The 14466-nt window shown below is 41.7% G+C and overlaps 1 protein-coding gene across 1 annotated transcript in view; it reads left to right on the top strand.

The window, feature by feature from the left end:
* LOC117509960 overlaps positions 1 to 5355 on the top strand; it is an 89667-nt gene extending 84312 nt beyond the window's left edge. The window contains exon 16 of the mRNA XM_034169568.1: positions 5082 to 5355. Coding sequence (XP_034025459.1) covers positions 5082 to 5112 — 31 coding nt within the window. The 3' untranslated portion in view covers positions 5113 to 5355. The remainder of the gene's footprint in view (positions 1 to 5081) is intronic.
* The last annotated feature ends 9111 nt before the right edge of the window (positions 5356 to 14466 follow it).

The raw sequence follows: 14466 nt of genomic DNA, 5'->3' as shown, positions 1-14466 counted from the left end.
AACCAGATCATTTCCACTGTGAAGGCTTTGTTGATCCGGGACGTCGTCTGACTTACACAACAATGGCAGAAGACGTGGACATCAGTACTTTTTTGGCACATTCCACTGTTACAGGAGTTTTTTTCATGGAAAGAGGAGCGGAGGGATGCGTCACTGTGCCGCTCATGGCGCTGCACAAAACCACCTCTGTGTTGGTCTCACAGGACGGCTTTCAGACGGCTTTTCAGTTGTGTGACTATCCGAGAAATTGTGCATGAGCTGGACATGCCCCAACATGTCCTGTGAGGCTTCATCATGGCGTTGCTTTGCACCATGCGGCTCCACCGTGATGCGCAGAATTCCTCCGCACGTCTGTCTCAATGTGCCGAAAAAGTGCTGATGTCCACGTCTTCTGCAATTCCTGTGCTAGTCAGACGACATCCCGGATCAACAGAGCGTCCAGTTTGGAAATGAACGGCACATTGCGCCATGTAGACCAACACAGAGGTGGTTTTGCCGCGCCATGAGCGGCACAGTGGCGCTCCTCTTTCCATGACAAAAAGTCCTGTAACAGTGGAATGTGCCGTTCATTTCCAAACTGGATGCTCTGTTGATCCGGGACGTCGTCTGACTAGCACAGGAATTGCAGAAGACGTGGACATCAGCACTTTTTCGGCACATTGAGACAGACGTGCGGAGGAATTCTGTGCATCACGGTGGAGCCGCATGGTGCAAAGCAACGCCATGATGAAGCCTCACAGGACATGTTGGGGCATGTCCAGCTCATGCACAATTTCTCGGATAGTCACATGACTGAAAAGCCATCTGAAAGCCATCCTGTGAGACCAACATGGAGGTGGTTTTGTGCTGCCATGAGCGGCACAGTGGCGCATCCCTCTGCTCCTCTTTCCATGAAAAAAACTCCTGTAACAGTGGAATGTGCTGAAAAAGTACTGATGTCCATGTCTTCTGCAATTTTTGTGTAAGTCAGACGACATCCCGGATCAACAAAGCCTTCACATTGGAAATGATCTGGTTGTTTCAGCCTGTCGATCGGCGCTCGGAGTGCGCCGCGCTCTCAGACGCTGTGGGCGGTCTTTAAACCGGCTGGAACACTCCTTAATCTGTGTAATCCCCATAAAATCATCCCTGAAATCCATCTGAATTTTCCGAATGGTGTCCACCTGGAGGTCTCTCACAGTTTCTGGAAAAATTTGATGCAGCAAATCTCCAAATCGTTCAGACATTTTATTCGCAATAAAAATCCGACGAGAGGGGTGGACCACTGCTCACACAAAGCCTGCTCACAGGCGAATGACGCAACCGACAGGCGTGAAAAAACTCACGCATGCACACGAAGGTTCAAGCTTGGCTGATGCAATCACACGTGATTCAAATCCATATGGTTTTTGAAAAAAATAAAAGGTCGGATACTTTTCTAACAGACCTCGTACGTGCGCGCGCGAGCGAATCGTCCATGGAGATTATTTTACTTATTAACTACACAGATGTATAATAAAGCAAATGGTGACTGGTTTCTAAATACAATTATGACAGTTTTTGGGGGAAGAGCGAGCTGCAGCCCGCAGCAGGCAGCAGAGTTTCTTTTTTTTTTTTTATTGTTTACATGTGCGCGCGTGAATGGGACAGGAGGTCCTCAAACTGGGTCAGGCGGAAGGACCGCTGAAAGTCATCCAGACGCAGCTCCTGCAGCAAATAATGATACTCCCTGAATTGGGAACGTCTCATGACGTTTGTCATCTTTCCACAACAACTCGCTCTGTGTGATCAAGGTCCGTCATGTTAACTTGACTGACAACCGGAGCCAGCGAGCGGAATGGAAGCTCCTAATTTCATGATGCACCGGGGCGAATTTTCGCAGCAAAAGCAGAGCAACACACCAGGCGATGGTGGCGCGTCCGTCACCATGAGACCCCCCGCGAATTTGTAGCGTCTGATCACGCCCGGTGTGAAAGCGGCATAACACCTCCACTTCATCCCTGTTTTATTTAAGTTTAATGACAGTTTGTTTCAGTCAAACCATATTTGCAATGTGTTAATTTCTTCAGTGATTTCCTCCAGAACTATCTGCCAAGCTAGAAAACTACTGCATCCTAGTAAGAGCAGAATACTACTGGAATGCATTTGAATAAGGAAAGTTGTTTGTTTTTTTTTTTCACTAAATGGATGCTGCAGTCACTGCAGTTGATCATCTGGAATAGTCCCAGATTGTACACTCAACAAAAATATAAACGCAACACTTTTGGTTTTGCTCCCATTTTGTATGAGGTGAACTCAAAGATCTAAAACTTTTTCCACATACACAATATCACCATTTCCCTCAAATATTGTTCACAAACCAGTCTAAATCTGTGATAGTGAGCACTTCTCCTTTGCTGAGATAATCCATCCCACCTCACAGGTGTGCCATATCAAGATGCTGATTAGACACCATGATTAGTGAACAGGTGTGCCTTAGACTGTCCACAATAAAAGGCCACTCTGAAAGGTGCAGTTTTGTTTTATTGGGGGAGATACCAGTCAGTATCTGGTGTGACCACCATTTGCCTCATGCAGTGCAACACATCTCCTTCGCATAGACTTGATCAGGTTGTCAATTGTGGCCTGTGGAATGTTGGTCCACTCCTCTTCAATGGCTGTGTGAAGTTGCTGGATATTGGCAGGAACTGGTACACGCTGCCAAGAATTGTGTACAGATCCTTGCAACATGGGGCCATGCATTATCCTGCTGCAACATGAGGTGATGTTCTTGGATGTATGGCACAACAATGGGCCTCAGGATCTCGTCACGGTATCTCTGTGCATTCAAAGTGCCATCAATAAAATGCACCTGTGTTCTTCGTCCATAACAGATGCCTGCCCATACCATAACCCCACCGCCACCATGGGCCACTCGATCCACAACATTGACATCAGAAAACCGCTCAGCCACATACGCTGTCTGCCATCTGCCCTGGACAGTGTGAACCGGGATTCATCCGTGAAGAGAACACCTCTCCAACGTGCCAAACGCCAGCGAATGTGAGCATTTGCCCACTCAAGTCGGTTACGACGACGAACTGGAGTCAGGTCGAGAACCTGATGAGGATGACGAGCATGCAGATGAGCTTCCCTGAGACGGTTTCTGACAGTTTGTGCAGAAATTCTTTGGTTATGCAAACCGATTGTTTCAGCAGCTGTCCGAGTGGCTGGTCTCAGACGATCTTGGAGGTGAACATGCTGGATGTGGAGGTCCTGGGCTGGTGTGGTTACACGTGGTCTGCGGTTGTGAGGCTGGTTGGATGTACTGCCAAATTCTCTGAAACGCCTTTGGAGACGGCTTATGGTAGAGAAATGAACATTCAATACACGAGCAACAGCTCTGGTTGACATTCCTGCTGTCAGCATGCCAAGTGCACGCTCCCTCAAATCTTGCGACATCTGTGGCATTGTGCTGTGTGATAAAACTGCACCTTTCACAGTGGCCTTTTATTGTGGGCAGTCTAAGGCACACCTGTGCACTAATCATGGTGTCTAATCAGCATCTTGATATGGCACACCTGTGAGGTGGGATGGATTATCTCAGCAAAGAAGTGCTCACTATCACAGATTTAGACTGGTTTGTGAACAGTATTTGAGGGAAATGGTGATATTGTGTATGTGGAAAAAGTTTTAGATCTTTGAGTTCATCTCATACAAAATGGGAGCAAAACCAAAAGTGTTGCGTTTATATTTTTGTTGAGTGTATTTCAGAGCTTCTAGAATTCAAACATTTTTGTGCAGGTGGTGTGGGGGGGGTAATTTTAGGTTTCAGCTTTTTTTGTTTTTCACGACTTTCATCCCTGAATATATCAATCGTGAGTCACTTTTGTGCGGATTAAAGTTACTAACTGGGACTCCTGTCTTGTTACGAGAAAGAAACGAGAATCGTCCTCCGTTCTGTTCACACAGCTCCAAATTCTGCGTGGCTCTCTGCCGAGTCAAGTTAGAATGATAGAGTCCAGTCGGAATTAATAACTTCAAAGCGAAATACCGTTTTATTTATTTTTATTTATGTCCAGAGATCAAGGATACAGTGACCAATTTCATATTTATTTACTTCAAGACTCAATGAAATACATAGGAAACCTGTAAAGCCTACTTTTAGTACAAAATTCACAAGAGGTATCAATAAGGGAATCGCTAAGGAATCGGATCGATAAGTAGACTCGATAATGGCATCGATATCGATAAAATCTTATCAATAGCCATCTCTATTCCTGATGCAACTCCATGGAGACCAAAACAGTTTTTTTTATGCCAGGCTGAAATGATGTTTATTTCTGCTCTAAAACTGGACATTTTAATGTGGACTAGAATGAGAATCTGCTTCTTTTTGCAGCTAGCCTCAAGAGGCCAATCGAGGAACTGCAACTTTACTTCCGGATGGACTTCATCTGAGACAATCAAAGCTTACCACTTGGTTGCAGGCCTTAAATACAGGAATGGAAATATATTAACAAATGAAATGAAAGTCGCCACACAAAACATGTAATTCCTTGCACTCATACTGTCTGCAGTAAAATAGAAATCAAAGTCAATGTACTAAGAATCACTTTTCCCCACTTTTTTTTCAATATGGTCCCACCTTTTTCTGATTTGGAGTTGTAAGTTCAGAATTCAGTAAGTAAGTGTGGTACAGTTATTGGCACCTTCTGGATTTACAGTAAAGTACTTTTACTGCCAGTTTTCTTTAGATAGATCAGAGGATTGATGCATAAAGACTTCCAAGTCACTAAATATGTCTTGAACATCATATCAATCATTAATAAATTCATACAGTATGGTCATCCAAGGTAAATCTGGAGTGGAAAGCTCTCAAAAAGTTCCCCTTCTCATTCCCGTTTTTGATTTCTGAGTTTACAGCAAATGGAATCTTTGGTAGTCTTCACCACACTGTGACTTTTTCCATTTTAACTGTTTTTTAAAACCAAAATTTTCTAGAGTGACAGAGGAAAAGGTACAGAGGACCAACAAGAAGTTGTATTGCTGTAGAATATGAGTGAAGACCTCCATCAGTTGATGTTTCTATTTCTCTCTCTCTCTCCAACTTTTTCACTCAGAGCCGACCAGAAGAAGAATTGGGCTGTTTGAACGCTCTAAGATGTGTGGCTGCTGCCTGTTTTCTCTCTGTAGAATGCTGTAATCTACAACAGCATCTGTGAACAAAGCTGAGCCTGCAGCATGATGTGTATTAAATGCCCACATAGTTGTAACACCACAGGCTATGAAGAACAGAAGATACTGAAGTACAAAACATCAGGCAAGTGCTCACGTGCTGCTGGTAGTGCTACATAGATCACCGTGGAAACCCCTAAAGAAGGTGTTGGCCATAAATTGCAGAAATTAGCACTGTGCTGAAAGGAAGACATCAGTTAATAGTTTACATAGTCCTTGATTGTATTCATTCGATACCTGTATGTGACATCCTCTTTACTTTATCTTTTTTTTGCCAGAGAGCTAGCTGGCATTTCACAGTTCACAATAAAAAAAGTGAACTTAGCTGCCGGTTCACTTGAGCCACCTTGACGCAGTGTCCTACTATGCAAGTATCACTGCCACCTTGAACCAGAGGTCTAGAATGGAATAATCATTTGAGCCAAGGATCTGAGATGGAAAAATTACTTGAGCCAATTTGAGCCAGGGGTCTAGGATGGGGGGAATCACTAGAGTCACCTTCAAGCAATATTTGCATCCTAGACCCTTCGCTAAAGGTGGATCAAAGCCTATTTGCATTCCAGACCCTTCGCTCAAGGTGGTGTGATTTTTATTTATTTATTTTTCCATCCTGCATCCCTGGCTCAAGGTGGTTCAACTGATATTTGCATAGTAGGCTATTGGATGAATGTGGCTTAAACAAACCGACAAGGTCAGTTTTTGAATTATGAACTGTGACCTGACAGCTAATTTCACCAACCTTCCTTTTTTCCCCATTTACATATGTGTTATAATGGCAGAATTATACAGAATTTATCAATATTGTATTACCTCACTTGAATAAGTGGACCATCTATCTTCATTTATTGATGTACCCTCTTGAATGTGTGCTAGTTTTCTGTAAGGACATTATGAGACGTGTCTTGTTTATGATAAAGCAAAAAATAAGCAAACAGGAAAATAAATAAATAAATAGATAACTGAGCCAAACACAGTTAATCTGTTTTAACACAGATTTTTTCATTCTGTTCTGTCAACCACTGGCAGTTAGTGTAGTGGATATGTACCGCTCCTGATGTTCTGCATATGTCAAGCATGTATATGTGGAGTCTCATGTACACTGCATATTGGTTATAAATATTCAGAGTAACCTGCAGTCTGTCTCTTTATATCTTGTCGGTTGCCTGGTATACAACATAGACAATAGCTGTGTGGATCTGTAGTTTTGCTCGTACTTTGATCACAAACTGGACAGAGGTTAGTATGCATTCTTTTGTTGGGGGGTTGTCATCATGCCTTCTGGTCAGAGTGCAATTGAAATGACTTCTAAGGCTGTGATTGTTACACTCTCCCTCTCTTCTTGACCAAAAGATTTTCTTTTTATTATTTGCCTTTGTGTTCGCCCCTCATCAACTACAATTTCTGTCTAACAGCTGCATGTGCTACTGGTATTCAGTTACCCTTGTTTGGATACTTGTTTAGTGTTTGAACTAGTGGTGGATCCTCATCTTAACAGTACAGGTTTAAGCTCATGAAACTGTACTATGCCAGTTACTATTCTGTGTATACTTGGCTAGATGGAGAAAGACTTGATTGATATTAAGAGTGCATGCACCTAATGTTGAAGACTTATTGTGGCTTCCTTGAGGATTCAGTTTTTTGATTTAAATTTTATTTAACAGGTAAGTTATTAAGAAAAAAAATTGTATTTATAAGTTGAAGTCTTACACACTACCATCTGCTCGGGGCCCAAGATGAAGTCTGCAGGGTTGCCGACTCTGGCGTGACACTCACTCTTTCAACATCAATCTCACACTCTCACACAAGACTGTCTTCTCAGACTGTTCTGGACACAACAGCAATGTGGGAGTTCTTCAAAGACCAGACACTGAAAGTTGTAAGGGATTGTATTGGAGCCTGTACAGGAAGAGCTGTTTCCTATCTGAGGACATTCTGAATGTCATCTAGAGGGGCCGCAGTGCACGGCTTGATGGAAGTTCAAGATATCATAACCCAGAGTCCTTGAATACAGTATACAAATGAAGTGCAGCACTGAAAACCTTTGCACAGCAAATTTGGAGTAGGCGCAAACACATCAGTCAGCTTCTGTACTTACTAAACACTTGTCCACCTTTAAGGCAGAGGTTGTGCTGTTTATCTGAGATATTGCAGCACTCCCAATAAAGTGTAGTGTTTTTTAGATGAGAAGAGAGAGATAACATAGCGTGTCACCCTGCCTTAGAGGCAAAAAAATGTTTTCCAGTGAACACAAATTGCAGGCAGGTTGACAAACAGTGAACAACATAGTGTGCTAACCTCTCCTCTCATCTGCCGTAATTTGAAACAGGAGCCAAACTGTGGTTTAGCGGACCGGCGTGCGGGAATAGGCTAAATCAGTGTTTCCCAATCCTGGCGCTCAGGACCCAAAGCACTGCACATTTTCCATTTTTTCCTTGAACTAATCAGAGCCGATCAGTTCAGTCAGCTGTTGATTCGCTGAACACACCTGACTAAACTGATCTTCCCTGATTTGTTCAGGGACAAATGGAAAGTGTGCAGTGCTTTGGGTTCCGAGCACCAGGATTGGGAAAAACTGGGCTCCTCTATTTCTATGAGTAGCCTGCATGTCGCATAGGTGACTGCATTGATATAAAGAATGAGTGATGCCCTCACTCCTCAGGAAGTGGTCTTCCTGCTAAATGTGTATCTTGATATGGGTCTGTCAGCAGACAGTCGTGTTAATCTTCATATTTCTCTATATATTTTTCCATCTCTGTGAGGTCTGTGTGGAGCAATGTGTTCCAAAGTTGAGCAGTTTATTTTTCAGTGTGTTGCTCAAGGACATTTTGGCACTCAGGAGCAATCAGGGCTCGAACCCACTGACCGTTTGGTACATGGACAACCCCCTTTAATGCCTGCAGTTCAGTCACCCCTGAAGACGGTAATATCAATAAATACACTAACACCTAGTTATCCAGAAATCTGTTTACAGTCTGAAGTATACGTGTGCAGTCAGAGTTTACAGTAATATGACAAAAAAATACATGAATAAAACTTAAATATACAGCTTTCAGCAGAGGTGCCAGGCTGAACATTTCATAATTTCATAATGGTGCAACAGTTTTTATATTATGCCATCTCTGTTAACTTTGCAGTCCTGCAAGATTAATGTTGTAGCCTCCACCACTGTGAAATACCTGATGTCTTATACCATAGTAGCAAAATAGCAGCAAATTTTTAGCTCCAGTAATCTGTTGCATGCTCTCATTTCAGTTTTAGACCAATCTTGTGAGTGAGACTTGCAAGAATTCCTTTGTTGTAGAATGTGTTAACTATTTTACATCATTAAACGTGTTTCTCCTCAAAAGTGTGTGTTTGTCATAACTGAAAATGTGTGTGTAGTGCCTGTCGGAATGTCACAAAGTGGATTCATGATGTTTGTTTGCTGCTGGACAACAGGGGGAAAGGTATTTTGAGTAACAGTATATAAATAATGTTTTTTCATTCATTCAATGGTACACATATTTCATGCATGAAATATTTGTTCCATTGAATGAATGAAAAAACATTCATTATTTATTTTATATAATGGCTAGAACAGATCCTTCTAATTTGATATTTTATTCATTTATAAACAACAGAAAAGGGACTTACATTTTGGTGTTCATCACTGGTGCTTTGATGTCAACAGTCCAACATGAATTTGAAATAAGAGTACAAAATTTGCTTGCCTCTACTGGTGGTTGGCTCTCACTGCGGTATTGTATCACTTCCTGTTCCGGAGCACAGCGGTGTTTTGTTGTATCTGTTAGCTGTTTAATCTGCGCAGTTAGATTGATCTAGTTACCTAGATAACGATTTGTTTCACACTGTAATCTTCACGTGACTTAACTAAAGCACTCCCTCTGCTGAATCACCTCTAAATTATTTACACATTATTCACTTTGTGTGTTTTTAGGAATCTGCTAGCTTAGCGCAGCTACTAGCTCTTAGCCGGTTTAGCATGGCGGCTTCTCCTGTCTCTCCCGCACTTTTCTGCTCTGGGTGTGAAATGTTTAGTTATTCCTCGGCCTCCTTTAGCAGTAATGGTACTTGTAATAAGTGTAGCTTATTCATGGCTTTGGAGGCCAGGCTGGGCGAATTGGAGACTCGGCTCCGCACCGTGGAAAATTCTACAGCTAGCCAGGCCCCTGTAGTCGGTGCGGACCAAGGTAGCTTAGCCGCCGTTAGTTTCCCTCTGGCAGATCCCGAGCAGCCGGGAAAGCAGGCCGACTGGGTGACTGTGAGGAGGAAGCGTAGCCCTAAACAGAAGCCCCGTGTACACCGCCAACCCGTTCACATTTCTAACCATTTTTCCCCACTCGGTGACACACCCACTGAGGATCAAACTCTGGTTATTGGCAACTGTTTTGAGAAATGTGAAGTTAGCGACACCAGCAACCATAGTCAGTTGTCTTCCGGGGGCCAGAGCAGGCGACATTGAAGGAAATTTGAAACTGCTGGCTAAGGCTAAGCGTAAATTTGGTAAGATTGTAATTCACGTCGGCAGTAATGACACCCGGTTACGCCAATCGGAGGTCACTAAAATTAACATTGAATCGGTGTGTAACTTTGCAAAAACAATGTCGGACTCTGTAGTTTTCTCTGGGCCCCTCCCCAATCGGACCGGGAGTGACATGTTTAGCTGTATGTTCTCCTTGAATTGCTGGCTGTCTGAGTGGTGTCCAAAAAATGAGGTGGGCTTCATAGATAATTGGCAAAGCTTCTGGGGAAAACCTGGTCTTGTTAGGAGAGACGGCATCCATCCCACTTTGGATGGAGCAGCTCTCATTTCTAGAAATCTGGCCAATTTTCTTAAATCCTCCAAACCGTGACTATCCAGGGTTGGGACCAGGAAGCAGAGTTGTAGTCTTACACACTTCTCTGCAGCTTCTCTCCCCCTGCCATCCCCTCATTACCCCATCCCCGTAGAGACGGTGTCTGCTCCCAGACCACCAATAACCAGCAAAAATCTATTTAAGCATAAAAATTCAAAAAGAAAAAATAATATAGCACCTTCAACTGCACCACAGACTAAAACAGTTAAATGTGGTCTATTAAACATTAGGTCTCTCTCTTCTAAGTCCCTGTTAGTAAATGATATAATAATTGATCAACATATTGATTTATTCTGCCTTACAGAAACCTGGTTACAGCAGGATGAATATGTTAGTTTAAATGAGTCAACACCCCAGAGTCACACTAACTGCCAGAACGCTCGTAGCACGGGCAGAGGCGGAGGATTAGCAGCAATCTTCCATTCCAGCTTATTAATTAATCAAAAACCCAGACAGAGCTTTAATTCATTTGAAAGCTTGACTCTTAGTCTTGTCCATCCAAATTGGAAGTCCCAAAAAACAGTTTTATTTGTTATCTATCGTCCTCCTGGTCGTTACTGTGAGTTTCTCTGTGAATTTTCAGACCTTTTGTCTGACTTAGTGCTTAGCTCAGATAATTATAGTGAGCGATTTTAACATCCACACAGATGCTGAGAATGACAGCCTCAACACTGCATTTAATCTATTATTAGAATCAATTGGCTTTGCTCAAAATGTAAATGAGTCCACCCACCACTTTAATCATATCTTAGATCTTGTTCTGACTTATGGTATGGAAATTGAAGACTTAACAGTATTCCCTGAAAACTCCCTTCTGTCTGATCATTTCTTAATAACATTTACATTTACTCTGATGGACTACCCAGCAGTGGGGAATAAGTTTCATTACACTAGAAGTCTTTCAGAAAGCGCTGTAACTAGGTTTAAGGATATGATTCCTTCTTTATGTTCTCTAATGCCATATACCAACACAGTGCAGAGTAGCTACCTAAACTCTGTAAGTGAGATAGAGTATCTCATCAATAGTTTTACATCCTCATTGAAGACAACTATGGATGCTATAGCTCCTCTGAAAAAGAGAGCTTTAAATCAGAAGTGCCTGACTCCGTGGTATAACTCACAAACTCGCAGCTTAAAGCAGATAACCCGTAAGTTGGAGAGGAAATGGCGTCTCACTAATTTAGAAGATCTTCACTTAGCCTGGAAAAAGAGTCTGTTGCTCTATAAAAAAAAGCCCTCCGTAAAGCTAGGACATCTTACTACTCATCACTAATTGAACAAAATAAGAACAACCCCAGGTTTCTTTTCAGCACTGTAGCCAGGCTGACAAAGAGTCAGAGCTCTACTGAGCCGAGTATTCCTTTAACTAGTAATGACTTCATGACTTTCTTTGCTAATAAAATTTTAACTATTAGAGAAAAAATTACTCATAACCATCCCAAAGACATATCGTTATCTTTGGCTGCTTTCAGTGATGCCGGTATTTGGTTAGACTCTTTCTCTCAGATTGTTCTGTCTGAGTTATTTTCATTAGTTACTTCATTCAAACCATCAACATGTCTATTAGACCCCATTCCTACCAGGCTGCTCAAGGAAGACCTACCATTATTTAATGCTTCGATCTTAAATATGATCAATCTATCTTTGTTAGTTGGCTATGTACCACAGGCTTTTAAGGTGGTAGTAATTAAACCATTACTTAAAAAGCCATCACTTGACCCAGCTATCTTAGATAATTATAGGCCAATCTCCAACCTTCCTTTTCTCTCAAAAATTCTTGAAAGGGTAGTTGTAAAACAGCTAACTGATCATCTGCAGAGGAATGGTCTATTTGAAGAGTTTCAGTCAGGTTTTAGAATTCATCATAGTACAGAAACAGCATTAGTGAAGGTTACAAATGATCTTCTTATGGCCTCAGACAGTGGACTCATCTCTGTGCTTGTTCTGTTAGACCTCAGTGCTGCTTTTGATACTGTTGACCATAAAATTTTATTACAGAGATTAGAGCATGCCATAGGTATTAAAGGCACTGCGCTGCGGTGGTTTGAATTATATTTATCTAATAGATTACAATTTGTTCATGTAAATGGGGAATCTTCTTCACAGACTAAGGTTAATTATGGAGTTCCACAAGGTTCTGTGCTAGGACCAATTTTATTCACTTTATACATGCTTCCCTTAGGCAGTATTATTAGACGGCATTGCTTAAATTTTCATTGTTACTCAGATGATACCCAGCTTTATCTATCCATGAAGCCAGAGAACACACACACCAATTAGCTAAACTGCAGGATTGTCTTACAGACATAAAGACATGGATGACCTCTAATTTCCTGCTTTTAAACTCAGATAAAACTGAAGTTATTGTACTTGGCCCCACAAATCTTAGAAACATGGTGTCTAACCAGATCCTTACTCTGGATGGCATTACCCTGACCTCTAGTAATACTGTGAGAAATCTTGGAGTCATTTTTGATCAGGATATGTCATTCAAAGCGCATATTAAACAAATATGTAGGACTGCTTTTTTGCATTTATGCAATATCTCTAAAATTAGAAAGGTCTTGTCTCAGAGTGATGCTGAAAAACTAATTCATGCATTTATTTCCTCTAGGCTGGACTACTGTAATTCATTATTATCAGGTTGTCCTAAAAGTTCCCTGAAAAGCCTTCAGTTAATTCAAAATGCTGCAGCTAGAGTGCTAACAGGGACTAGGAGAGAGCATATCTCACCCATATTGGCCTCTCTTCATTGGCTTCCTATTAATTCTAGAACAGAATTTTAAATTCTTCTTCTTACTTATAAGGTTTTGAATAATCAGGTCCCATCTTATCTTAGGGACCTCATAGTACCATATCACCCCAATAGAGCGCTTCGCTCTCAGACTGCAGGCTTACTTGTAGTTCCTAGAGTTTGTAAGAGTAGAATGGGAGGCAGAGCCTTCAGCTTTCAGGCTCCTCTCCTGTGGAACCAGCTCCCAATTTGGATCAGGGAGACAGACACCCTCTCTACTTTTAAGATTAGGCTTAAAACTTTCCTTTTTGCTAAAGCTTATAGTTAGGGCTGGATCAGGTGACCCTGAACCATCCATTAGTTATGCTGCTATAGACTTAAGACTGCTGGGGGGTTCCCATGATGCACTGAGTGTTTCTTTCTCTTTTTGCTCTGTATGCACCACTCTGCATTTAATCATTAGTGATCGATCTCTGCTCCCCTCCACAGCATGTCTTTTTCCTGGTTCTCTCCCTCAGCCCCAACCAGTCCCAGCAGAAGACTGCCCCTCCCTGAGCCTGGTTCTGCTGGAGGTTTCTTCCTGTTAAAAGGGAGTTTTTCCTTCCCACTGTCGCCAAGTGCTTGCTCACAGGGGGTCATTTTGACCATTGGGGTTTTTACGTAATTATTGTATGGCCTTGCCTTACAATATAAAGCGCCTTGGGGCAAGTGTTTGTTGTGATTTGGCGCTATATAAATAAAATTGATTGATTATTCTCAGTCAACTTGCAAAAACAGTCAGATGGTTCAAAAACAATTCTGACTTAGTTTGTGAGGCCGTGCACTGACTTTGTGTACAGACTGCCATCTGCTTTCCTCAGTCCAGCGAAAAATTGCATCCGAAATTTGTCCAGATTTTCATCCTAACAGCTCTTCATGCTTCCAGAATCCAGACGGTTTATGGTGTAGTGGATTTGTTTTTGTGTGTGTGTCTATTAGAAGAATTAGGACTGTCAGTTAGCTTGTTCAAATCGTTGTCCATCAGCAAAACAAACATGTTTAGCTAAACACGATCCTTACTAGTGTGTGCACGTGCGGTGTGCATGTGCAGTGGTTGCAGCATGCAATGGTACAAAACGGATGAAATCAAATTAGAACAGTAAACGGAACTAAATTTGCACGCTAAATGAATTTGGACACTAATTTGTGTCCAGTATTCCTTAAATGTCTCTTCAAAAGCTTAACATTTCAATAATGACTGTGCGTAACCAGCATATTACAGGTTTTGCTGCTTTATAAAGTATTAATCACTGATTTATTAATATTATTAAAGCCATGTGTTACATCTTAAAAAGGTGTACTTTTTTAGAAAGTGTTTCCATACTATATGCATATGCAGATCTCTACAGTCCCGGTCAGTTGTTGATGCCCTCATAATGTAATACAAACTAGCATGTTGCCTGTGGGGATCCACAGGCTCTAGATTGGGTAGTGTTTATAAAATAGATAGCTGATGTTTTTCAAGTGGAGTAATAAATTGTCCAAAGTTTCTATAATGCGTTGGAACAGTGTGTGCGTTCAGAATGTTTTCAGAATCTTAGAACTAGAACTCAACTGTTTTTAGAAGAACTCAACCCTTTTATTTCCTGTTAATTACGTAATTTATTAATGTTCATTTACTGTTTTAATGTATTTATAAAT

Source organism: Thalassophryne amazonica, chromosome 5, assembly GCF_902500255.1.
Source record: "Thalassophryne amazonica chromosome 5, fThaAma1.1, whole genome shotgun sequence".
NCBI lineage: Eukaryota > Metazoa > Chordata > Actinopteri > Batrachoidiformes > Batrachoididae > Thalassophryne > Thalassophryne amazonica.
Note: the sequence above shows the minus strand (reverse complement) of the source record. Positions and strands in the feature narration are given on the sequence as shown.